The sequence below is a fragment of the Callorhinus ursinus genome, unplaced genomic scaffold (genome assembly GCF_003265705.2).
Source record: "Callorhinus ursinus isolate GAN/ISIS: 27379988/994484 unplaced genomic scaffold, GSC_fseal_2.0 scaffold41, whole genome shotgun sequence".
NCBI classification, from domain to species: Eukaryota; Metazoa; Chordata; class Mammalia; order Carnivora; family Otariidae; genus Callorhinus; species Callorhinus ursinus.
The window spans coordinates 10,260,089-10,285,708 of record NW_027397103.1 but is presented as its reverse complement, the minus strand read 5'-3'; the positions used below and the strand labels follow the sequence as shown (position 1 = coordinate 10,285,708).

General features: G+C 42.8%; 2 protein-coding genes across 5 annotated transcripts; both read right to left on the bottom strand.

The window, feature by feature from the left end:
* Window positions 1-484: 484 nt before the first annotated feature.
* Window positions 485-10,202, bottom strand: ARPC3 (actin related protein 2/3 complex subunit 3). Of its 4 annotated transcripts, none has more exons than XM_073881168.1 (7): window positions 10,086-10,202; window positions 7,164-7,263; window positions 4,794-4,909; window positions 3,150-3,218; window positions 1,884-2,010; window positions 1,243-1,337; window positions 485-788 (listed from the first exon to the last, which is right to left on the bottom strand). In XM_073881168.1, exons 1-7 carry the CDS (start codon window positions 10,089-10,091, stop codon window positions 726-728), a joined length of 576 nt encoding a protein of 191 aa, XP_073737269.1. In that variant the 5' UTR covers window positions 10,092-10,202; the 3' UTR covers window positions 485-725. The 4 variants fall into 4 exon arrangements, with proteins under 4 accessions (XP_073737269.1, XP_025745574.1, XP_073737270.1 ...); XM_025889789.2 differs by having other exon boundaries at window positions 4,794-4,870; XM_073881169.1 differs by lacking the exon at window positions 3,150-3,218.
* Window positions 10,203-13,446: 3,244 nt separating this feature from the next.
* On the bottom strand, window positions 13,447-25,337 carry GPN3 (GPN-loop GTPase 3). The gene is made up of 8 exons (XM_025889779.2): window positions 25,154-25,337; window positions 22,275-22,383; window positions 17,626-17,793; window positions 16,434-16,558; window positions 15,437-15,552; window positions 15,214-15,310; window positions 14,573-14,701; window positions 13,447-14,015 (listed from the first exon to the last, which is right to left on the bottom strand). Exons 1-8 carry the CDS (start codon window positions 25,199-25,201, stop codon window positions 13,953-13,955), a joined length of 855 nt encoding a protein of 284 aa, XP_025745564.1. The 5' UTR covers window positions 25,202-25,337; the 3' UTR covers window positions 13,447-13,952.
* Window positions 25,338-25,620: the final 283 nt, after the last annotated feature.

Sequence of the window (25,620 nt, the reverse complement as noted above, 5' to 3'; positions counted from 1 at the left end):
CGATCCCGGGACTCCAGGATCATGACCTGAGCTGAAGGCAGTCGCTTAACCAAGTGAGCCACCCAGGCACCCTTGAAAACATTATTCTAAGTGAAAGAAACCAGACACAAAAAAGCCATGTTATATGATCCCATTATGTGAAATGTCCAGAAGAGGCAGATCTATAGAGACAGAAAGTAGATCAGTGGTTGCTGGGGGCTGAGGGGTGGGTAGTCAGGGGGAGAGGAAAAGAATGGGGGGCGGTGTCTGCCATTGAATTGTATGTATGTGTGTATTTAAGTAGGCTCCCCGCCCCCAGCATGGAGCCCAATGTGGGGCTTGAACTCATGACCCTGAGATCAAGACCTGAATTGCGATCAAGACTCGGATGCTTAGCCGACTGAGCCATCCGCACCTGTGAATTGTACACTTTAAAAGGGTGAATATTATCTCAAAAAAATTTGAAGTGAATGTCAAAGATAAGCAGTAAAGTTTTTTGACATGGAATGTTAGAAATTTCTTTATTCTTACTTATTTTTATTAAGCACCAGCTTAATACTGCAGAAAATTTCAAATCACCCATTCTTCCCTCCCTGCCCCAAATTCTTGATAAAAGAGCTCTTCAAGTGAAGACATGCTCTCTTCTCTCTTCTGTATAAAACTTTATCAAATAAAGGCAAATAACTGTGTACACCTTGCTGTAAAATGCTGCCCACGGCTGTGGAAAGTGTCTGCTCAGGCTCCTTTCACTGTCCAGGTCCTGAAAGACTCTTGTTCATGAACTGTCTCTTCACAAAGCAAGTCCACCACTAGCAAGAGGGGATAAAACAGAATGAAGAGTGGTGGTCAAATCACAATGCAAGTTCAAGGTAAGGTCAGAATAGGAATTTATGTAATAACAAAATTTAATCTTGGTCTGTCATCCCTTATGTTATAAACTTCTTGGCAACATGTTAAAAAAATGTTTTTTTGACTCACAAATCAAAATAATGACAAAAAAATGTAATACATTCAAGGTATCTCACACAAAAAATCTGCCCTATGGGTTTACAATGCCCTAACATAAGAACAAACAACCAAAAATGTTTATTATATGCAATTCATTATGCAGTGTGACTCAGTGAATCCCTACCGTGTAGTTAAGCAACACTGCAATGCAGAAACTCAAAAGTATTCTCACCATAGAAAACTTTAGTTTGTTTAATAGTAGCTACATGATAAAAGGTTATTTATCAACTAAATAGGTAAGGAAGAGGGTCTTACCTTGCTAGGTTTATCATTCTGAGGGTCAAAAACTTTCTCACAAAGTCTCAGTCCAGTCTCTTGTCTCAGCTGCTGTAAGTAGGCCCTCATCACCTCTAAAATAAGGAACAGGCAGAACAATAAAAAAAATCCTGAGAATGCATCCCCCATGGGCTGGTTGCTGGTCTGCACAATGACGCTGGCAATACACTTCTACACATTCAAATAGGATTAAGAAAAAGAAATGATAGTCCCAATGGTTTTATAACTATTTTGGTTCAAAAGATTCTCTATGTGTTGTACTTGTTGCCAAGAATCTTTTTTTTTTTTTTCCAGGATTAGAGAGAGAGAGAGAGAGCACACAAGCAAGGGGAGAGGCAGGCAGAGGGAGAAGCAGACTCGCCACTGAGCAGGGAGCCTGATATGGGACTCGATCCCCGGACTCTGGGATCATGACCTGAGCTGAAGGCAGTGGCTCAACCTACTGAGCCACCCAGGCGTCCCGCCAAGAATCTTTTGTGAGAGTTACTGGTAAGATAATATCCGTGTTATGATTCCACTCTCCACCTGTACACCAATCAAGACAAGGAAAGAAGGGGGGTAAAAATTCAAATGGAGGAAATCTTGTGCCATAGAGAGGAAGGAAGAAACCCTGTTCTTACCATCTTCCTGTTTGTTTGCAGGTTTGGCATAAATTGCATTAAGTGGAAAACCAGGCTCTCCAGGAATGGGAAAATTAGTGATTCCCAGTGTATACATTTCTTTTTCACCTTGGCTTTTGGAATTGCACTAAAAAAAAATTATACACACATACTTTACAGAGAAAAGGATAATAACATCCAATTTGTAATTTTTTTCAGTCTAAGTAGATATGCCTAGGATTACTAATGTATTTGGGTGCCCTTCTGCAATCCAGGGAAGTCTGTGGACTCCTCAGAATAATGTTTTATTCATTTATTTATTGTTTTACTTACTTAAAAGATTTTATTCATTTATTTGTCAGAGAGAGAGCGCGCACAAACAGGGGGAGCAGCAGAGGGAGAAGCAGGCTCCCCGCTGGGCAAGGAGCCCAGTATGGAACTCAATCCCAGGCTCGATCCCTGGGATCATGACCTGAGCCAAAGGCAGATGCTTAACTGACGGAGCCACCTAGGCATCCCCAGAATAATGTTTTAAATGAATAAAATAAAATACACAAAATTACAAAAGAAATCAATTATAGTCAAACACAATAATTACAATATTAAAAAGCCAAATTTATGACACACACATGCATGTGCTTCTTTATTAATGCAATGGGCCTAATAACTAAAATTTGAAGTAGTAATGAGTGAAAATAAAATTTCAAAATAACTTCAACTCTAAATGTAATATGAAAATGCTGTGGGGGCGGGGAGCCTGCTTCTCCCTCTTCCACTTCCCCTGCTTGTGCTCTGTCAAATAAATAAATAAAATCTTAAAAAAAAAAAGGAAAATGCAAAAATGATGTGATTTTTACTGGAGAAAAAGTTACAGGTATGGCTAATGCTACTGTGGGTTGTTGCCTACATTAGTAATTAACGTAAATGCTAAATCTCAGTTACAAGTTAGTGAAAAGACAGACGTAATCTTTTTCCCACTCAAGCTCATGAACCCTTGAATTATATCTTTGGCCCAGAGGTTCTTGGTTCTTAACCTGGGGCTGAGAAAGATTTCTGTCTTGGGAAAATACATGCAAAGCCTTAAAACACCAGCCCCTTACCTTCTCATTAGTCAACTAAACTACTGTTTAGAATCCACATTCAGATTGTCCTCTTAGGTACATGCTCTAAGTGGGAGGAAGTATTATCTACTTGACCTTAAAGTCTCAACGAGTCCAGATAGCTAGGAGGGTGAACATGTATCAGTACTGTGTTTTTTCTGATAGACAATCATCCAAGTTTAATTACCTTTTGGAGTTTCTTTAGACACTCAGAAATGTACAGAGTTATATATATCAAGGTTCTATCAGCTTCATTCTGCAGGGGCCGGGGTGGGGGGAGGAAGGGTGAGGGAGGAACAAAAGTTAAAAACAGTCCTGATCAAAACATAACAATCACATGTAATAAATGAATTCAAGCTTTGTCTTTTGAGTATCAACTGAACACTGTGCAAGTGTAGTTCCTACAGCATCAACAGTTCCCATTCACCAAATGCAGTCTTCCCAAGCCACCTTTCTGTCTGCCCCGGGGGAGGGAGCCACCTCCTGCCATCCAGAGCTGTGGGGCGGCCCTGCCTCTCGGTCCCAGGATGTCGTGCCAACAGCCCCTCCCTCCGTGTAGGAAGGAGAGTTTAACAGAGCTGCTTGGAAAGCCTGAGGTGTACCATATGGTCGGCTAATTTTTAAAACCTTCTCACTTCAGGATCTGTGCTGAGAACAAAAGCATTCCTGACTCTAAAGGAGGAAACAGCTATTTCACGTGTTTCTTGTTCCTGAAGAGCTCCAAGAGCCCAACTCTTGATCTAAACAAAAGGAAAATGCGAAGATTGGATGTTGAGCAGAAGTGGCATGTACTTCAGGTCTGATTTAACACAGATTTACAGTTAAAAAAAAAAAAAAAAACTGCACCTGCCCCTATTTTTAAGGGCATATGACATTCAGCAGAGAATGAAATGTGGCAGAATTACATTTATTTACACCTACTACAAACATCACACTTAGACCGAGCATTAAATACAAAAAACACCATGAATATCATAGGATGTTTAGACTACAACTTGTAGACCAAGAGCCTGCAAAAAAGATTTCACACCCTGTTTGATTCCAAAAGGTCAAAGTTTGTCAAGGAGAGGCTGAAGTTCCATATTCTAGAATATTATCAAGGAAAGTTGTTGACATTCCTGTAACTTGCTCATAGGAAGAACTCAGAAAAGTTCTTTTTTTCCCCCATTTCTCCCTCTTCTTTTCTGCCACCCTCCTTCTAAACTTCCTTTTGACCTCATTCCTCACAGGAACTAAGAGCAGAAAGGAAGAAAAGGTAGCTGAGGGAAGGGTCAGGATCACTGAACTTTATTTCTCCATCTCAGGGTCCAGGACACAAAAATATTTAAAAATAACATTGCTACAATGTAGAATTTTTTTAGTTTTGGACTGGCACATAGTAGGTGCTTTATTAATGTTGAATGAATAAAAGTGTCTAGATCATGGGTTGGCAAACTTCCTCTAGAAGAGACTAGATATTAAATATTTTAGGTTTTGTGGGCCAAACAGTCTTTGTCACAACTATTCGACCCAGCTGCTGTGGCATGAAAGCAGCCATAGACAATATATTAAAAAATGAATGTGGCTGTGTTCCAATAAAACTTTATTTAGAAAAAGAGGCAGTGGGCCAGATTTGGCCCTCAGGCTATAGTTTGCTGAACCATGGTATAGACTTTGGAGAAAAATGAGAAACTAATACTGATACAGAGTCTAATATTAAGTATTATTCTGGGTTTTTAAGCTCATGCAAGCTCAATCAATTTTATTTACTCCTCAGAACAACCCTGAGTGCCAGGCAGATTATTATCCCCATCAGAATACTAAATTAAATATCAAAAGCTCTGTACTTTACCTTAATCTCATAGTTTTTGAAGAAGACATTGGCCTTAAAGTAATAGATGGCTTCATCCACAATATCTGTATCTTTTGCTAAACAGGACACAAGGGGAGAAAGGCAGAGAACAACAGCTAAATGTAAAAATAACACTTAACAAAGCTATAGAGAAAAAAAAACCCAGCTCAATGGTCAAAGTCTTAAGAGTTGAGTGAAATAAAATGAGGCCATTGAAATGTAAGGTCTTCAGAAACAATTTCTAGAAAAATAAGCACATGGTTTATTTTGATAGCTCTACTGTTTCTATAAAAAGTCTACTCATTAGAAACAAATTAATCAGTACAGAAAAATATTTTATTTTCACCCTAAATCTCACTGCCTAGAAATAACTACTATTAACATTTGGTGAACATCATTCCAGACATCTCTCAATGCATTTATAAAAATAGACTGAGACAGACTAACTTTGATAAAATGCTGTTTAAAAATAAAAAGTGTTCAATGTAATTTTATATGAATTAACATACTGCAGTTTCAGGGGGAAAAAAATCTCAATTGTCATTTAGGAACACACTGGGTTCACACATGCGTCTTTCTTTTTATGAAAACTGTGACTTAAAATATACTTGTACAAGCTGTTCTAGGTGGCTGGAGACTGAGAAAAGCCAGAAATACTGTTGTGACAAAGACAGATCTCATTATACAATTTCTTGGGCAGTTTTTTGTTTTCCTTTTCTTATTTCAAAAAGGTCAAAATCCCAGGGTCTTGATATCCGGCAGGCGGGTGCAGCAATGCAGTGACAGTTTTGTTTTTGTTTTTCAGAGAGTTATTTATATTTCTTGTCCATAACCACTATCCCTCTCACACCACAGAAATGCGAAGTAATCCTGGAGGTTTAGCACTCTGATTCAGCTGTCTTTAACCCTGCCCGTTCCCCTGCTAAAGAATTTCAACAGAATTCTAACTCTAGACTCCTGTTCTTGCAATTTTCTTATCTGCAGAAAGGACGCTTCCTCAGAGGATTCAGTGTTTACAAAACCAGTTAGTTCTAAACGTAACAATGTGGGGGTGGGGAGTGGGCTAAAAGATTTGGCACATAAAGGTGTTAAAAAGGTGTCTGATGAATGTAAATAAATGAACTTGATTAATGCTAACAGTTATTTAGCTCCAGCATAGGCTTGTACTCCTTCATGATTCCAGTTCATTCTAATCCTGCCCCCTGGGGAAGAGTAACAGGTCATTCCCTGTCTACAGAAACCATGAAGATCTGGTTTCTTGGGGTCCTGTTCTCCCTCAAGGGCCCATGAATTGTTGCAGAGGTGGTAATTAGATAAACTCCAGCCTCGGTCAACTGCATCTTCTGATATGCTACATGGTATTCTGTAAAGATCTGAAAGGGTTCTTCTCAAGGAATCTGGGACAACATTGATTTTTTTATTCTTTCTTTACACTGTATTTCTTTTAGATTATTTTTCTTCTTTTTGGTCTTTTTTTTTTCTTCATCTGTTCCTTTTCCTTCATCTTGGCATCAAGTAAAAACTGTGGTGATTCACCAAATTTATTCAGTTTACTGAACTTCCAACTGATGTTGAAAACAAAATTAAAAAGAGGTCATGTCAAAGAGTCTGGCAGAGGAATGAAGATGGGGTCAGTACAGAATTGGCAATGAAAACCATGGTCTTAAAAACCTTGAATGGAACTCAGTGCAGATGCTTTCTGGGTGCAAGGAAACCATGTCTAATATAATACAAAATTATACTGTTGGCAGAACATCTCAGAATGTGTCAGAAGAGTCTAAAAAGAATGGGGCTTTCTAAACAGTAAGAAATGGTTCGAAAAAAGAGAAAGTGAGTACCAAAAAAGAAAGTAAAGATATAAAATTGAGAAAAGCAAGAGAAAGAATGTGTAATGTTATACAGGACACTTAAGATTTAAGATCAAGGTACTGCTGAAAATGAAGATCCTGAAGAATGACTAAAGGAAGCAGATATAGATGGGGGAACGGGTTAAAATGTTTTGGATTTTTTTCTCCAGCCTTATGACAGAAAAACGATGGGGACATGGTATTCTATAGAAGTAGCAGCATTAGATCACTTTGTAAGAACTGAGAGCGATGACAGAACAGTGTCGAGAATTAAGGACATTTCCTCTTCCCTCTCAAAAAAATATCCAAGAGAACTCAGCGGCAATAATACACTTTCTTACTCAATACAACATACGTGATCTTGAAAGGTCTAGAGGGGCAATATCTATCAAGGAAACAGAAAATACAAGAGCAGTGTGAGACAGAGGACTGGGCTAAGAATTTGCCTGATTTGATAATGTCAGAGAGTTGCTAGATGTTTCCTACTAAAATCTGAAAATAATGGAAAGAAGTTTCAACTTACTCTCTCTAGGGGCAGGTCCTTTGAACTGACTTCTGATAGGCAACAGTGCCATGTTTCCAATGAGTTTGGTGTCAGGGTCCATGAGAGAAGAGTGGTAAGCCTGTAGTGGCAAGCCAGGTAAGAATACGGAGACAAAGAGAGCAAACGTCAGCGGGGCAGACAAGTAACATTTTTACAAAGGAAATAAAGAGGAACCCACCCAAGACTAACTAGGAGAGGAGGAAAAAGGGATGGTAGCAGCAATATGCTGGAGCTGGCTTTTACTGGCTCATGAAAAATGAATGTTAAATTTTGAGCAATTTAAAATTTTTATTTATTTTATTTTTAAATTTTTATTTTATATTTTTTAAAGATTTTATTTACTTGAGAGCGAGCAAGAGTGAGAGAGCACAAGCGGGGGAGGGGGGAGCAGCAAAGGGGGAGGGAGAAGCAGGCTCCTCACCAAGCAGAGAGCCCAATGTGGGGCTCAATCCCAGAACCCCTAGATCATGGCCAGAGCTGAAGGCAAGACGCCTAACTGACTGAGCCACCCAGGCGCCCCTTGAGCAATTTTCTAAAATATTTTTATTTATTTAAGTAATCTCTACACCCCACATGGGGCTTGAACTCACAATCCTGAGATCAAGAGTTACATGCTCTTCTGACTGAGCCAGCCAGGCACCCCTAAATTTTGAGGAATTTTGACAAATTTTGAGGCAAGCTGTTGTTAAACACAGCCGTTACTAAAAATTAAATTATATAAATTTGCAACTAATTATATTAAAAACAAAGGTAATACTCAAAATTCATTACTTCCTATTTTAAAAAATTATTTTACTATTGTTTATGATCTTAAGGTTATTTATAATTTTTGTAACTTTGTGGCAGAAATACTATGCAATGGTGTGCTACTGTGCATCCTCCAATTCCATGTTCAGTGATATTACATTGGTAACTGGTGGGAGTATTTATGCTATAGAAATAGGCAGACACTATAATAAATCAGGGGTACACCGTCCCCCCTACCCCCCCAGTTATAGTTAAACCAGAACTCAAGCATTGGCTTTTTAGTTCTGCCACTTCCTGGCTATGTTTGACCAAGACATCACTTTTCTTCTCTTAGCTTGTTTCCAAATTTATAAAATGAAGAGTTATCTACTGCCCTCATTGGGTAGGTGTGAATTAAAGGAGCAGGGGAAATCACATTTATGAGAGCAATTTGTATGCTGATTCCTAGTTCTGCTTTTTACAAGATGTCTGGCTTTTAGTAATACAAGAAGCATACCTGTGCTTCATTCATATATTCACATATTCATTGATCCACCAAACGATTATCAAGCACCTTCTATGTGCAAGGCATGGTGATAAATGGTATGCAAGACCAGTAAGATCTCTGCCCTTGAAGAACCTTCAAGCTAATGTAAGAGGCAGGTAATAAATAAGAAATCACAGCAAAGTCCAGGAATGAGCACAGGACTTTATAAAGTCCTAGCTTAAAATCTGGCTTTACCACTAGTACCGAAAACTTGGGTAAGTTACTATACTTCTGAGCCTCAATTTCCTCCTCTGCAAAATGGGAACAATGAGTATCTACTTCACAGGGTCACTGTGAGGATTAAATGGGATAACTTACATGCAGTGTGTAGCTCAGTGCCTGTCTGGCACATAGCAGGCTTTGAATGGTACCCACCGGATTCCTTAAGTAAGTATCGCTAACTATGGCTTGCTCCTTTTTGTCACAGGTATGCTTCATCTAAAGCAGCCTCCACTCTCCCCTTCACCAGCTGTCTTGTTACCCATCTATTTTCTTCAACACATTTGTCACTATCTAAACCTATCTTAGGGGTGCCTGGGTGGCTCAGTCGGCTAAGCCATAGACTCTCGATTTAGGCTCAGGTCAGGATCTCAGGGGGTGGGATAGAGCCCCCCAGGGGGCTCTGGGCACTGTGCTCAGCGGTGGAGTCTGCTTGTCCCTCTGCCTCTGCTCTCCGACCCCCCAGCGTTCTCCCACTCTCTCTCTCTCTCTCGCTCTCAAAAACAAAAACAAAAACTTTAAAACTATCTTTTTTCTTTATTTCCATTTACATGTTTGTCTGTCTCCCCATTAGAAGGTAAACTCCTTGGGCGTAGGGATTTGTTGGCCTTAGTCACTGCTGTAACAGTACTTGGCATGCAGCAGGTGCTCACTAATGTTTTTTGTGTGAGTAATCACGTTATTGAAGCTCCTTTTCCTCATCTGCAAAATGGAGACCATGATGGCGATAAATTCACCCCACCACACCAGACTGGCTGTCAGAAATGAAGGACAACCAGACTACAGTCAATTTTACTCTTACTCGGATGCACACGAAAACAGAAACCAGGAGCGGACCCTGCATCTGCTCCGTCGGCCCCTACACCCAGCAGCTAAGCGTGGCCACCACCGCCGGGGAGACAGAGGAGGAGTCCGGGAAGTGGAGTATGACAGTGACGAGCAGCGGGAGGGACCCGCCCCCGCCCCCGCCCCCTGGGGTTGAGGAGGAAGTGGGCCTGCGGCAGGGAGAAAAAGGAGAAGCCGGACCCCAGACTTGAGAAATTAAAAATAAAAAGCACAGCCCTTGGCTTCTCAGCTCGAGTGAATCTTCGGGGATCCTGCTGGAGTAGGGGAGTACAGAAAGAGCGAGAGAAGGGGTCAGCACTGGAACGAAGGGGGCGGGAGGGGACGAGGCAGCCTCCTCTGCACGCTCAGGGTCTCTGCCCACTCTGCCGCGGCCCCGTCCCCCCTGGCCGACACCCCCGGGCCGACCCAATCCTACAGCGACCGGCCTTTCCTCGCTTCTCCCCTCCTCAGGCCCCGCTTCTTCTCTGCCCTCCTCCGCCCGCTTCTCTCAGCTCACGCACGATTTCTCGCCGCTCCCCCCCAGCTCTCGCCATCTCCCCACACCGCGAATCGGGCCCCCGTACCGGCATCTTGGCGGCGCCGGTGTTTCAAGCCAGACGAGGAGGTTGGGGTTCGAGCGCGGCGCTTCCGGTCCGGGGGCCCGGGCGGGGTAGGCGGAAGTTAGGCGGAAGGGGAGGGTGAGGGGAGGACGCGGCACTTCCGGTCCTGCTGTCCCGCCGCAGGCTGCTGCGGCTGCGCACGGTCGAAGGGACGCCAGGGGGCGCCCGAGCACTAGGCAGGGGCTGTGAGTGCTGTGCGTGCGTTAAGTGTGCGCGAAAATAGGGCTGGGTTTTTGGGTTAAAGAATACTTGGTTTTTCCTCAGAGTTCATTTTTTTTCAGTGAATCATTCTCTGGATCACACTATTTTAAATTCAGTCCCACTCCACTCCCCTGCGTCATCCTTATTTCCCTCTTTTTCCCTTAGTTATGATTCTTTTATTATTTAGCTTACTTTTGGTATGTTTCTCCATCCATGTGAACGTCAAAAAGGCTGGGATTTTGTCCGTTTGGTACAATATTGCATCCCCTGCATCTGTAATAATGATATACACAGTGAGCATCAATAAATATTTGATGAATGAATGAACCCAACTGGTTCGTTCTGGATTTAACAATGGTAAAGGGGAGCGCTCTGAGAAGGGATTTATGTATTACTCTGTACTTCGGGTTTTTTGTGTGTAAAAACTGAGAAAGTGGACTCTGGGTTTGAATCCCAGCTCCAACATTTACTAGCAGTGTGATTCTGGGCAAGTTAATTAACCTCTCTGTGCCTGTTTCCTGAAAACGGAGAGAATAGTACTTACCTCATTGTTTCATGCTTAAAACTCACATGCCTGGAACATCCTGAAAGTTCAGGAGTTTTTTACCTATTACTAGAAAGCACTTCATGTGTTAGTTTGCAAACTGGCCCCTCTACACAGAGGGTAAGGACAGACTGAAGAATCCAGATGTATAGGTGGTGGTTTTAATAAGCAAGGGAACTTACTTGTGAGGCTTATCGTTAAAGGATTTTGTGTCCCTTTAGTGCCTGCAGTTCTTGGTCACACTACTTCGAAGAATGAAGAGGTAGACCAGATGAACAGTGGTGGGCAGCAAAGTTTATTGAGCAAGAGAACAAAGTCCCCTGAGAGGGAGGGGGACAGAAGTGGGTTGCTCTCTTTTTCTAAGTTTAGGTGTTTTTATGAGCTCTTTTGCGTCTGTATACCTATTAGGTTAATGTCCACGTGATTTTTTTTTTTTTTTTTTGCTGACATCTGGGGGTTTATGTCTCACTTGCCCCTTGCCTGTGATATTGACAAATGCTTTTATGGTTAATTGTTTTGTTTTAGGACATTTTGCATAAGTCATTTCTGCAAAGGCTGCAAAGCAGAATGTCAGTGCGGTCCTAAGCTGCAAAGCAGAATGTCAGTGCTGTTTTATTTTAGCTGTCCTGACTCCGTATTTTCTTGTTGGGAACCCTGGCCCTGACTACCTAACTGTCCAACTAACTCCTAACATTATCTCTGGCGAGGTAAGAGTAGATCTCTCCACCCACCTACCTGCCAGAATCTTTTAAGTTTATATGGAGGCCTTAACTGGGTTCAGTCACATCCAATGGTCTCAACACATTCTCTCCGGACTGTGTCCTTGGAACATCTCCCACAGTGAGGGATGGGAGGGGTGAAGAACCTCCCATTGCCTGGGCCCAGTTCAAGGGTCAACCAGTGGTCACATCCTCTTGATTATCTTCCCCAACATCACCTTAAGAGCCAAGTTCATTGCTATCTCAGGCTATTTCTCCTGCCAGTCCCTCAGACTGGAATACTCTGCTCTATGTTCCCACAAATAATTTCTCATTCAGGTTTCTGGCCAAATAGTACCAATCAGGAAACTTCTTTTGACAATGAGCCCCAAGTAGTCCCTTAGTCACTCTCCATTTCATTACAGTTTTCATTTCTTCCCATTCCTTATCAAGGTTTCCTTGCTTATGGTCTCAAGGGCCCTGTATGTCAGCTCCATGAGAGTAAGGCCCTGTCTGCTCTGAGTGCTCCCATTTTATCCCCAGTGCCTGGCACCCACCCGTAAATTTTTTCCACAGAATCATGTCAGGCTCTCTGCCAAGATAATGAATTCCTTGAGGACTGGAATGGACATACTCATCTTTGAAACCTGTGTCCAGAGGGGAAGGAAATTCGATCTGGCCCTTCACTTCTTGCCCAGAGGCACATACTAGACTCTCCAGAAGCTGAACCAGGGAAGAATAGCTCTAGGAGCAACGAGAACAAATGAAGTTGCCTTTCCTTTCTTCCATAACAATAAATTTCTAAGAATTAGCAACACTTGGAGATCAGGGTGTTTTCACCCGTTCGTGAAAGGGTGAGTCCCCAAGCAGGACAGCACATTCCCAAGATGCCCGTTCATGTTCTCTCCTGATTGCCCCCATGACAGTAGCTCACACCAATGGAGCATGATGCAAATACCTGACTTTTGCCCCTAGCCTAAGCTCTCAGACAGAAGTCACCACTGATAGCTATGGTTCCTCCCACTTGGCATGTCTTTAGTTAAAACGGATCAAATGTGACACTGCAGGTGTACTCCTGCTATCTAGCCCAAGAACGAGTAAAGATTTAACCTGAGCTGTGGGTTTCCTGTAAGGACTTAAATTGTATTAGCTGTACAATCCAGGGCCAAATGGCCAATGAAGCTTGGTCCTGTTATGAGGATTAAATGAAAGAGATTACACAAAATATTTCTTAGCATAAGGTCTTGCATAACTCATTAAGTTAGATTGTTTTGTTTTGGCAGGGCCTGGCCCATGGTAGATGCTAGAGAAATATCTGTTGACTGACTAGCCACTTTGCATGCTTTCACACCCAATGCTACTGAACTTAAAAACACTGGAAATAAGCAATTCAACCAATGTGCACATTAAAAAGAAAAAAATTATGTCCTTTGCATTTTTGTGTGCATGTTATTATTCCAGTAAAGTGTAAATTTTTAAATGTTCAGCATCTACAAACTGCATTTTTAAGAAATCATGGACTATATTTTGACACCTGGGCAAATTTATTCATTCAAAAATTTGCCCTGAGTATTTCAAATTCTGACTGGAAAACAGTAGTGTAATGAAAGGTTAGTGCTATCTTTCTATTTCTTTTATTTATATACATATATATGTTATTTTTATTTATTTTTTGAAAGATTTTATTTATTTATTTGACAGACAGTGAGAGAGGGAACACAAGCAGGGGGAGTGGGAGAGGGAGAAGCAGGCTTCCTGCTGGGCAGGGAGCCCAATGAGGGGCTCAATCCCAGGACGTGGGGGTCATGACCTGAGCTGAAGGCAGACACTTAATGACTGAGCCACCCAGGCGCCCCTACATATATATATATATTTTAAAACATTTACTTTTCATTTTTTAATTACACAAATGATACATTTTCAATGTAAGAAAACTCAGACATGCAGATAAGCAATGGTCTTAACTATGTCCTTCCACATTTTTCTCCTTTGGACACAGATGTGTATATTTTGTTATAATAATTCCTGCCTCTCCAAAACACCTTCAAAAATAATAAAAATCAAATAGTAAAAATAAAGGCAGACTGGGTCCTAACTGTACCACAGATGCTCATTTGTATTGTATACAAGTCTATGTGCATTCATGTCAATTTCAACATTTAAAATCTAAATTGATGTTGTTAAAATAATACTAAAAGATTCCACTTGAAACACCAGCCATTTCAAACTAACTAGAATTTGACTCAGGCATGCTGCTGATAAAGAGCCAAGTATTGCTTTTCTCATTAAAATAAGTAGCCTTCTAGTATCACATCCTTCTAAGAGAAGAATGTCTTGCTGGTTCAGTAGCAAGTGCTTCACGTATATATAGTTACTCTGATAAATTCTTCATTCCTTCTGGTGTCCTTGAAAATATTCATCAAACATAGAAGAAGAGTCATCTTCATGTTCCTGACACAAAGGAAACAAAACAGAAAATATTCATTTCCCTTAAGTTAGACCTAGTATGTGCTTACCTATTTTTCAGGTAATGCTCTAACAGGAGATAATGCCCAGCTGTATCTTTTACAGCGGCAAAAGGTATGATTGATAGAATTTTTCCAGCTATGTGGTAAATTAAAATACTTAAATCTCATTGGAAGCATTTGTACTTGAGTTTACACTTGCTGACCCTCAGCTAATTTGCTAAGACAGTGGCCTACGACAACTACCATCAGGCTTCCCACTGACAAATGTGAGGGCGGCCCAAGTTCAACTGGATTTCATCTCCTCTTTGTACATACCCCCAAGCCCTGAGGACAAAGAAACTTGGTAATAGTGCCTCAATATCAGGTAGAATGAAACTGATACTGCTTGTTAAGCACAGATGTCAATTTCAGACATTCCCCCCTCGACACACCCAGGTTACTACTACTGCTAAGACAAAATCTGAGGAGTTGCTGGGATTATGCAGGAGGCCAGTGAGTGCTGGCAAACATGGTTACCAAAAGCCAATGGTCAAAAATTACCTTTGGTTCTTTGAATTCTAAGTCTTCTCCATACTGAATGGCAAAATCAATATGCTGTAACACAATGTTCATGCTTTCTTCATCCGACTGATCGTAAGGCAAAAATCGAACCATGCTGTAGTCATCAATCTACAAGTTGGGAATTTCATAAAGGGTCATTCTGAAGCTGTACAAAATACTTAATTTCCAACTTACATTTTAGTTTATAACCAGTTATACTTCTGATTAAAAACATTTGTGTGTGGAAGGAGGGGGAAGGAGGGAGACAGAGCAAAAGCAAATCATCATTGATTTTCCTGACCTCTGACCTCCCAGAACACTCATTAACTTATTACTTAACTAGACACTTACTGTTTCATAGATATTTACCTGAATTCAACAACCATCGGAAATTTCAAAATGGCAAGGACAGTTCTCAACTCCCCAAATGGTTTGGAATAATAGGCCCGTCAGTTAACTTATCAGATCCCAGCAATAACTACTTCTACATTAAACTACTGACCAGCCAGCCCACAGCCTGCCCCCACCCGCCTCCCCTTTGCAAGGAAATAGGATTGGACTGTGCTTTCCGTAACGGTGGCCACTGCCTGGCTATGGGTAAACAGCTGATCAGGTCATTTAAAAAAACTTGAAAAACTTACCAGTCCACATATAGCTTTAGTCAATTTTTTGAATTTTTTGCTTCTTAAGTCACTTGCAGAATCGTCTAATAAAGAATACATGTCTGGGTCTAGAAACCTTTGAAAGTGAGAAAGAAGACTGATGAATAAAAGGAAGAATAAATCAGGAAACTAGATTTGTAGACTAACAGAACCTCACATCTCTGCAATTAAGATCTGACGATAATGGAAGAAGTAAACTCACTTTTCAATTTCCTTTTTAGCTTTCTTGCTCAGCAGATCCATTTTTGTCATGATGTTAACTTGTGGAATTTCTAGAGAGATCATAGCACTCAGGGCTGCCAAGATGCCAGAAATAAACTGAAGGAGGGAACAGAAAAGGGAAGATGGAACTGTTGCCAACAAAATTCGCTGGTCTCCACATAAAAGAGAGGATTTTGCTCCTCACAGAAACAAAACTGGCCTAAGTAAAAGAAATGCTCATCCTAAAGAAAAGACAGTCCACTAATCAGATGGTTGACCCTTGGCTTCCAAAGGTGAGAATAAGGAGGGAAGAGGTAGATTTAATTTACAGTGATCATGGGGCACCGGACTGGCTCATTTGGCAGAGCATGTGACTCTTGATCTCTGGGTTGTAAGTTCGAGCCCCACGTTGGGTGTAGAGATTACTAAAAAATAAAGTCTTTTACGGGGGGTGGAGGGGCGCCTCGGTGGTTCAGTCAGTTAAGTGCCCAACTCTTGATTTCAACTCACATCATGATCTCAGGGTTGTGGGATGGAGCCCCACATTGAGCTCCGTGCTAGGCATGGAGCCGGCTTAAGACTCTCTTTCTCCCTTTCCCTCTGCCTCTCCCCTCACTCTAAAAAAAAAAATTTACAGTGATCACAAATCTCAATTTAGATGGTATCTTAACCTCTTTTCCCACTGAGTATTCCTTAAGGGTGATTAATGGGAAATATATTATAAACTAGACAAAAGGCTCTCAGAGAATTAAAAATACTTATAAAATATGCATCTGCCTCATTTTTCTTGATAAGTAGTTCCCCCAAATCTATATGATATCATAACATCATTTTTGAGTTAAAAATATGTCATTACAACAACTGAATAATAAAGGATGCTAAATTATTCCAGAATATAGTTTCTGAAATGTCCAGAGTGTGAAATCACAGAGTCCTTAAAGGAGACAGTCATCTGCTTGTACCCACAACTAAAAAATCGACAAGACTGGTCTTCAAACCTTGAACGACTCCACCATGAACTGAGAATCAACGAGAAAAACTCCACAGACTCGGAACTCCCACTGTTCCAGCTGTTGGACCAGCTGTTTCATCACGGGCAGGTGCGTATACAACTCAATCTGACCTACGTGAAGAACATGACAAGACTAATACAAACAGGAAATATGTAGTCATCAAACTACATGAAAAAAATTTTCCTATAAGATGGTTTAAAAAGGGAGTCAAAAACGAGTGCTACCAAGGTGTGTGTTTTTGGGAATATCCATCAAGCTGTATGCTTAGGATGTATGTGCTTTTCTGTGGGTTCAATTGAAAACAAGGGAAAATATTCTCTCTCTCTCTAAAAAAAAGGGGTGGGGGCGCCTGGGTGGTTCAGTCGGTTAAGTGTCTGACTCTTGATTTTGGCTCAGGTCCTGAGTTCAGGGTTGTGAGATCGAGCCCCGCACTGGGCTCCAATGGAGCCTGCTGAAGACTCTCTCCCTCTCCCTCGCCCAACCCTTGCGCACAAACTCTCTCTAAAAATAAAAAACAAAGTAAAATAAAGGCAAGGGAAAATAAAGTGAGAGCCACAACTGATCATAGCTAGGTCAGCCTCAAGTCTAAAACCCACAACCTGGCTTAAGAAGCTGTGTGTGATTATCTGTCCCCCCGCCAGCCTCACCTCATGATATTTCCCTGGGTTTTCAGCACTCCAGCCACCCTGCCCTTCTTGGTGCCCCAAACCCACCTCACTCCTTCCCACCTCAAGGCTTCTGGCATGCTGCGCCTCTGCCTGGACCATGGTCTCCCTCACCTTCACCCCGCAGCCCTGTTTACAGACCACTTGATCAGAAGCCTCCTAATCTTGTTGCTCTGTGATGGTCTGTGCTACTCCTGTGGAGCACCTGTCACAAATTAATATTAAATGATAATCTAGGTGATTTTGTTCATTCTCTCTAATTCTGTCTAGTACTCCCACTTGACTGTGAGCTCCACGAAGGCAAAGACTATGGCTGCCTGGGTCTCTATGGTATTCCCATCATACGAACTAAGCACTCAGTAAACTCAATGAATGAGTTAGAGCAATAAATAAGAGCTTTGTACCTCACTGCAGTATAGTTAAGAGCTATGAAGGCTCAGTCCACTTTCTCTCACTGGGGACAGAATTAGCACAGCTTCAAGGAAAATGTCATATTCAAATTGCTGACTTACCTGGACAGTCAAAAAGGATATAGTCGTCCTCTACGTGGCCAAGACAGTTCTCTAGCCAGTCAAAATTATTGGCAAAGTACTCCATGCAAAATACCAATCCTCCATTGGGACCAAACCGCAGAGAGTCATCCTCCATGACATCATCCACCTCAATCAGTTCCCGGATGTCTGCAAAAGATAGGGCCCAGAATATAAAAACATCCATTCAAAAGTTGTTATCCTCGTTAGTGGTAGTTAATAATTATATAAAAACTCACATACGTAAAACTATTTCTGTACATGATTAGTCACTGTAGCAGTGTTTGTGGAAACCAATGAAATTACTGTACAGCCAGACAACGGAATCCTACATAGCCATTAAAAGGAGAAGCTCTTTAAACACGGATGTGATATAATCTTCCTGCTTGGCAGGAAGCCTGCTTCTCCCTCTCCCACTCCCCCTGCTTGTGTTCCTGCTCTTACTATATCTGTCAAATAAATAAATAAAATCTTTTAAAAAAAATAAAATGATTAAAACAGAATCAAACCAAGAAAACCAATTGTGTTTTTTTAAGACTTCATTTATTTGTCAGAGAGAGAGCACAAGCAGGGGGAGTGAAAGAGGGTGAGGAAGAAGCAGACTCCCTGCTAAGCAAGGAGCCCGATGTGGGACTCGATCCCAGGACCCTGCAATCATGACCTGCGCTGAAGGCAGATGCTTGACCGATTGAGCCACCCAGGCATCCCCCAATTGCTGTTTCTTAACATGACCTCAGGGAAGCTACTTAACCTCTCCACACCTCACTTTATTTATAAAAAGGGGGAAAAATCCTATATCCTGGGGTAGAAGGATGAAGGCTCTATGAGATAATGTAGCTAAATCACCTACAGCAGGGGCTTAAAAATTCTGGTATATGCACAGTTCTCTTCTACTACTAGTTTTGGAAATCTGTATTTATAACCTTCTCCCATAGGTTTTTTATGTTTGTGCACAAACCTACAACCTCTGTTCACAGAGCACTGCCTCACTCATAGCCACGTTTATGTGGATAATACCTTCTTATGCACTTCTTCTCCCTATCCGAGGGGTAAACATCTGACTCAAGTTGGGACAATGAGATTGGATCTTCTAAAAGGATGACTCAAGGACATAAGTCAGTCATTAAGACATCTGGACCAGAAAGTGATGTGAACCTGAAGTTGGTGGCACCTTGCTGGGCCCCCTGAAGCTGAGAAAGCTGGTCTGTAAAAAGGAGAAAAAGGCAGAGACAGACAGAAAGCTAGCTTCAGTTTGTCAGTTTTTGTTTGGAGTTCTAGTCTCTCATTAAGCCTTGCTCTTGGGTTTTGTGAGAGAGCCCGATTCCTTCTAAAAAAATCCTCCTTTTACGTAAGCTGGCTTCAGTGCTTTCTGTTGGGTGCAACCAAACGATCCCAAGAAATGCAAGGTTTTGTTTTGTTTTGTTTTGTTTGAGGGGCAGAGGGAAAGGGAGATAGAGAATCTTGCGGGCTCTACGCTTGGTGCAGAGCCCAACACAGGGCTCGATCTCACAGCCGAAATCATGACCTGACCCAAAATCAGGCCGTCGGATGCTTAACTGACTGTGCCACCCAGGTGCCCCTGCAATCCCTTTTCCTATGGAAGATGACTATTTCATACCTCCTCCTCTTCATTCAACCCCTGCCTCCCCAACCCATTCACACTCACTTCCAGCCACCCTCATGTCCCGATGGCACACATGTCATTAACAGAAATCAGAAGCCAACAAAAGAGAATTCCTCATATTCCCACCACCAGTATTACATGGTGTCTTCTACCCTGTCTTCCCTTTGGTTACAAAAGCAGCAGCATCCCACTCCTGGGGCACCTGGCGGCTCAGTTGGTGGAGCATGTGACTCTTGATCTCGGGGTTGTGAGTTCAAGCCCCACAGTGGGTATAGAGATTACTTAAAAATAAAATTTTTAAGAAAAAAAAAGCACCCCACTCCTAGTGAAGGCAAAATTCCCCACCTGTTTGGGATCCCTCTTCCCTTTCAGGCTCTTGAAGTTATTCCCACTGTCTGGCGTTTTCAGTTTCTCTTTTTCTACCGGATCTTTCTGTTCAGCAATCAAGTCTGTTCCATAGTTAGCATCTCCAACGTTAAAACGCAACCTCCCTTGATCCTCCTACCCCCGGTTCTCACTCCACTTCTCTGCTCCTTTCACAGGGAAACTTCCTAGTCTCCTCCGCTGATACTGCATCACCTTCAGGCCACTCTTCAAACCCCTGCCCTGAAACTGCCAGGCAAAGTCACCTCCAGGTCTGTGTCCACGTATTCCTGTGACAGCCACTGTATTTCTGTCCTCATCTCCCACAACTTCTGTCATACCTGACATAACCAAGCACACAAGCGTTTTCTTCAGTCTCTCCTCCTGGCTTCTGCGATGCTCCACTTTCCTGGCTTTCCTCCGACCTCACTGACTCTACCCCCTCCTCCAGAACTCTGAAGATTAGACAGCTTCAAGGCTTGGTCTTGGGTTCTCTTCTCTCCCATACTTCCTCCCAAAATGATCTCATCCGGTCCTGGAACTTTATCTTCTGTCTATACGCTGCTGACTCGCAAATTTATACCTTGAAGCCAGATCTTGTCCGAGTCCCAGACTATTATATCCAATTGGTTCCTTGACAGTGCCTCTTAGATATCAGATGTCTCAAGCTTAGTAAGTGCAAAGAGAACTGCCCCAAACCTAAACAGATTTGTCTTCCTTCCCAATAAATGGTATCATACACTCTCTTCAGCAATTCAAGCAGTTCAAGTCAGATATCTAAGAGTCACCCTTGATGATTCCTTCCTTCCTTACACCCCTCTGGTATACAAATTGCCGCTAATTCTACTTGCAAAGTAGGTACTGAATCCACCTGCTTCTTTGTATCTCCACCTTGACCACAGCAGTCCAAGCCACTTAGACATCCGCAATAGCCATCCTGCTCATCCCTGCTTCTACTCTTGACCCCCTAGAGTCCGTTTTTCATCTGAGAGCCAGTTATCTTTAAAAGTGTGTAACAGATGTCAATCCTCTCTCCCCTGCTTTAAATCCTTCAGTGGCATTCCACTGCTGACAGATGCTACAAACTGAATGTCTGTGCCCCTCAAAATTCTTATGTTGAAAACCTAATGCCCAAGGTGATATTAGGAGGTGGGGCCTTTGGGAGGCAATTAGGTCATGAGGGTGGTGCCCCATGAATGGGATTAGTGCTCTAATAAGAGGCCCCAGAGAGATCCCTTGCCCCCTTCCATCATGTGAGGACACAGTGGGGAGTTGGCATTCTGCCACCTAGAAGAGGACCTTCACCAGAACCCAACTATGCTGGCACCCCGATCTTGGGCTTCCAACCTCCAGAACCATAAGACATACATTTCTGTTGTTTATAAGCTGCCCTGTCCGTGGCATTTTGTTAAAGCAGCTCAAATGGACTAAGAAAACAGGAGAGAAGCCAAACTTCTCATGTCCTACTAGCACCTACCCACTTCTTTCCTTCACTCATTATGCCCCAGCTCATCGACATCTTTGCTTTTTCTGAAACATACCAAACCCCTTCCTATCTCTAGGCTATTTATTGACCTGATGTTCCCTCATCTTGGAAGGCCTCTCCCCAGCTTGGTGAGGACATTACTATCTTCGAATCTGGGCCCAAATCTCCCCTCCTGAGACTTCTTCCCAACTACCTTTCCTAAAGCAAGTTATTCTTTTCATCGGCCTATTTGCTAGTCGTCATCACAATCTGTAATGTTTATCATTTTGCTCATCTCCCTGCTAAAAGGTCCATGAAGGCAAGGATAATGTCTGCCTTGTTCTCTGCTAGAACCCTGGTGTCTGGCATAAAGTAGGTGTTCAAAGACATCTGAATGATTACATTAAAAGAGTTTTATTTGAGGGCGCCTGGGTGGCTCAGTTGGTTAAGCGACTGCCTTCGGCTCAGGTCATGATCCTGGAGTCCCAGGATCGAGTCCCACATCGGGCTTCCTGCTCAGCGGGGAATCTGCTTCTCCCTCTGACCCTCTTCGCTCTCGTGCTTTCTATCTCTCATTCTCTCTCTCTCTCAAATAAATAAATAAAATCTTTAAAAAAAAAAAAGTTTTATTTGAGAGGCACCGGGGTGGCTCAGTCAGTTAAGTGTCCAACTCTTGATTCTGGCTCAGGACACGGTTGTGAGATCAAGGCCTGAGCTGGGCTCCGCACTGGGTGTGGAGGCTGCTTAAGATTCTCTCTCTCCCTCTCCCCCTCTCTAAAAAAATTAAATAATTTTTTTTTAAAGAGATAGAGGAGCAGAAGGCATCCCTAAAAGAATTTTAAAAACAAAACAGTTAAGCTGCTCACTTAACTATGATCTGCAGTAAACCCGATTCACCACAGCAGGACTAAGCATGGAAAGGGACAGAAGGGAAGTGTGATGAGGGAGGAGTCTACTCACTTAATTCCTAAACTAAAGACCAAGAAAGGATACTGTCACACATGTCACCATGAGTGGATGTCACCAGATGACATTCAGCCTCATGCTGTTAACCATGAAACAGGGGAGCAGACTGTAATAATTAAGTTTTCAGCTTCTGTGCCCAAGCAGCCAGCAGTCACGGCCTCTCCACCCCCTTATTTTTCCTGAAGGAGAGGAAAGGCTCTGCTCAGGACTCACCAGCCATCACGGAATAGTTGAAGTGTTCTGCTGCAGGATCCAGGTTCACAACTTGCACAGACCGATTGAGGGCTTCACAGTGCTGAACCATGGTGGCACAGTAGGTGCTCTGGAATGTCACAAGGCATGAGGGGGTCAAAGCGACAGGCAGTCTACTGCTACCTCCTGCATCCCTAAAAGGACACCCTATATCCCTTGATCGGTGTCCACTAAGGCCAAAACTATGCCTTCACTGACCAAGAAGCTGACTGAAACCAGGAAAGGTACCAGGCTGGGAGTCGGGACACCTGACTGGGCTGCAGATCCACACTTGGCTGGGACTCACTGGTAACTTTAGTGAAAGCACTTCTCTACTTTGCCCCTCAGTTTCCTTTTTTTTTTTTTTTTTTTTTTTTAAAGATTTTAAGTAATCTCTACACCCAACATGGGTCTCAAACTTAACCCCAAGATCAAGAGTTGCATGTTCCACCAAATGAACCAGCCAGGTGCCCCACCCCCCTGTTTTCTTGTCTCTAACTGGGATGGCCTCCACGATCACTAAGCCTCCTTGCTGCTCTAACATGCAGCAAATGGAATTTAAAGGGAAGACTTCTGATCATACCATGCAGCACCTAACACACAATGTCTCCACGAAGATGATTACAGTCCAAACAAAGCTTTAAGGAGGGTAGTCAGGGATGTTTCGGGGGGGGGCGGTTATGTTTGAGCCAAGGGATGTGAATGTGCTTGCCAAGCCAGGGGAAGAGTATTTCAAAATGAGAGCACACTGAGGTCAATAAATAGTCTGGAAATGGACTATGAGTTTGCAACTTTTGGTTTAGAGAATTCCTTATCCCTCATGTAGTCCTTAACACACTATGTTAAAATCTCTAGGCTACTTGTCTGATTTACCCACTGTCTATTTAAAGGCAGGGATGTCTTTTATTCGGTTTTATAAGCCTAGGGACTAGCACTGGTACATAATGAATGTGTGATAATTATTTCTAATTCACTTTATTTGGAATATAAACTCTACAAGAGCAGAGATTTGTGTGTGTGTGTTTTATTCAGTACACAATTCCCTGGGCCCAGAACAGTGCCTGGCACAGAGAACATGCTCAGTGAGTACTTCTAACAGTAGGCATCAAGAATTTGTAGGAAGATACTTGTCTAACACAATCAGTCTGAAAATTCATCTGGAATATAGAAATAACTTCCATCATGTTTAGTGACTTTTCATATATATTCTCTCTAAGAGGAGGCCCGTTCCATGCATCATACTATATTTTAATTGGCAAGGCATCTATCAGTCTTCCCAAATAGACTATAGACTCTGGGTAGGCAAGGGCTATATTACAGTCACATGTAGATCTCCTACACCCAGAATAGGTCAAACCTTAGAACAGTATGTTCAAGACTGAAGCCAGACAACACCTCCACAGACTCCAGTGTTTCTCACACTCCTGTTATTTGACTAATAACTTCATTTTTTTTAAGATTTTATTTATTTATTTGACAGAGAGCACAAGTAGGCAGAGCAGCAGGCAGAGGGAGAAGGAGAAGCAGGTTCCCCACTGAGCAGAGAGCCCAACATGGGGCTCAATCCCAGGACCCGGGTATCATGACCTGAGCCAAAGGCAGGCGCTTTTTTTTTTTTTTTAAGATTTTTATTTTTTTATTTGACACAGAGAGAGAGATAGTGAGTGAGAGAGCACAAGCAGGGGGAGCAGCAGGCAGGCCGAGGGAGAGGGAGAAGCAGGCTCTCCGCCAAGCAAGGAGCCCGATGCAGGGCTCAATCCCAGGACCTTGGGATCATGACCTGAGCCGGCAGACACTTAACCGACTGAGACACCCAGGCGCCCCCTTCACCCATTTTTATATTTGAATGCCTCTCATATCATTCCACTCATACTTGTTTACAAGAAAAAAATTATACCTCTATATTGTAAATAGAAAACCAGTTATATTTATCATAACATGAAGGTAACCATAAAATTAAATACCCTTAAAGCTCTTTTTGTTCTAGCTAAATATGAATGTCAAAAGCTCTAAGATCTGATCTCTGAAGAGACTTGGGGGTTAAAGAAGTATTAAAGATTTAAAGCATCAAACTGACCATTTCACTTCAATGCAAACTGAAAGAGAATTGAAAAGGGAGTAACTTTCTCAATATATGATTCAATGTTCATTAATGTTAGGCCCATGTGCCTCCTAAAATCGCCTCTATATACAAGAAGTCCATGTTTCAAGCTCTGACAACAGTGATTTAAGACCTCATTTGAACTTTCTATGAGCGAGACCGGGCCACATTCCGTAATTACACAAAACTGGATTCAAATGCCAGCGGTCACTTAGTAGCTGTGGGATCCTGGGCAAAGAACTTAACTTTTCTGGCGCTTGGGTGGCTCAGTCGGTTAAGCATCTGCCTTCGGCTCAGGTCATGATCCCAGGGTCCTAGGATCGAGTCCCACATCGGGCTCCCTGCTCAACTTGGGAGCCTGCTTCTCCCTCTGCCTGCGGCTCCCCCTGCTTGTGCGCACTGTCTCTTTCTGTGTCAAATAAAATCTTAAAAAAGAAAGAACTTAACCTTTCTGTGTCTCATTTTCTGTAAAATTCCCATCTGCAAAAATGAGAATAACAGGACCTATCTCACAGCGTTGTTCTGGAAATAAGTTAGTTTAAAAGCAATATCTGGGGCATAAATATAATATAAACGTTAGCACCACCGTTGGTTACTCCACTTTCAAAACCACAACAACGAGCACTGAAGCCCAGACAGCAGAAGCGCGCTGCCCAAGGGTCCCCAGTGTACGCACCCGCTGGTCCCTCGGTCCGGACCAGAACCTCCCTGCCTCCCCACGAGCTCCGACTTTTCTCTTCTTCTCCCGCCAAATCCTCACCTTCCCGCTGCCTGCCGGGCCCATGACCAGCTGCGCATACCGAGGCATGTCGGCGCTCCCAGTAGCCGGTGGGGCCCGCCGCACAACAGAGTCCGACCGCCCCGCTCCCTTCAGCCTTCGCGCGGCGCTCACTGAGTTCCGGGAACACCACGTGCGAACCAATCGCAATCCGAAGTCTCTTTGTGCCTTCTGTTCCAGTACATCCTAGACTACGGAGCGGCCCGCAGGTCAAATCTCGTGTGAAACGCGTTCTCAGGAAACTTCAGCTGGGGGCGGGGGACGATTAAGGCGGGGCCGGGGTGGGGGGAGGAGGGAGGGAGGGAGGGAGGGAGGGCGGTTTGCGTGTGTGCGGAAGTAGTTGGCGGAAATCGGCGGTTGGGATACTGGAGACGCCTGGTTGCCTTGGTGATAACGGATAACGGCTAACACTGCATCCCTACGCCGGGGACTGTGGTCCTTGGTTAGCG

Excerpts from the sequence above, each read along its gene's own strand:
- ARPC3 (XM_073881168.1), bottom strand. Across the intron at positions 2,011-3,149 it reads GTCTAAAGAAACTCCAAAAG|TGCAATTCCAAAAGCCAAGG; the intron begins GTAATTAAACTT and ends ATTTTTTTTTAG. Across the intron at positions 789-1,242 it reads AGAATGATAAACCTAGCAAG|TGGTGGACTTGCTTTGTGAA; the intron begins GTAAGACCCTCT and ends CCCTCTTGCTAG.
- GPN3 (XM_025889779.2), bottom strand. The coding sequence starts at position 25,201 with ATGCCTCGGTATGCGCAGCTGGTCATGGGCCCGGCAGGCAGCGGGAAG. Across the intron at positions 22,384-25,153 it reads GCCCGGCAGGCAGCGGGAAG|AGCACCTACTGTGCCACCAT; the intron begins GTGAGGATTTGG and ends GTGACATTCCAG. Across the intron at positions 16,559-17,625 it reads TATCCTTTTTGACTGTCCAG|GTCAGATTGAGTTGTATACG; the intron begins GTAAGTCAGCAA and ends TTCTTCACGTAG.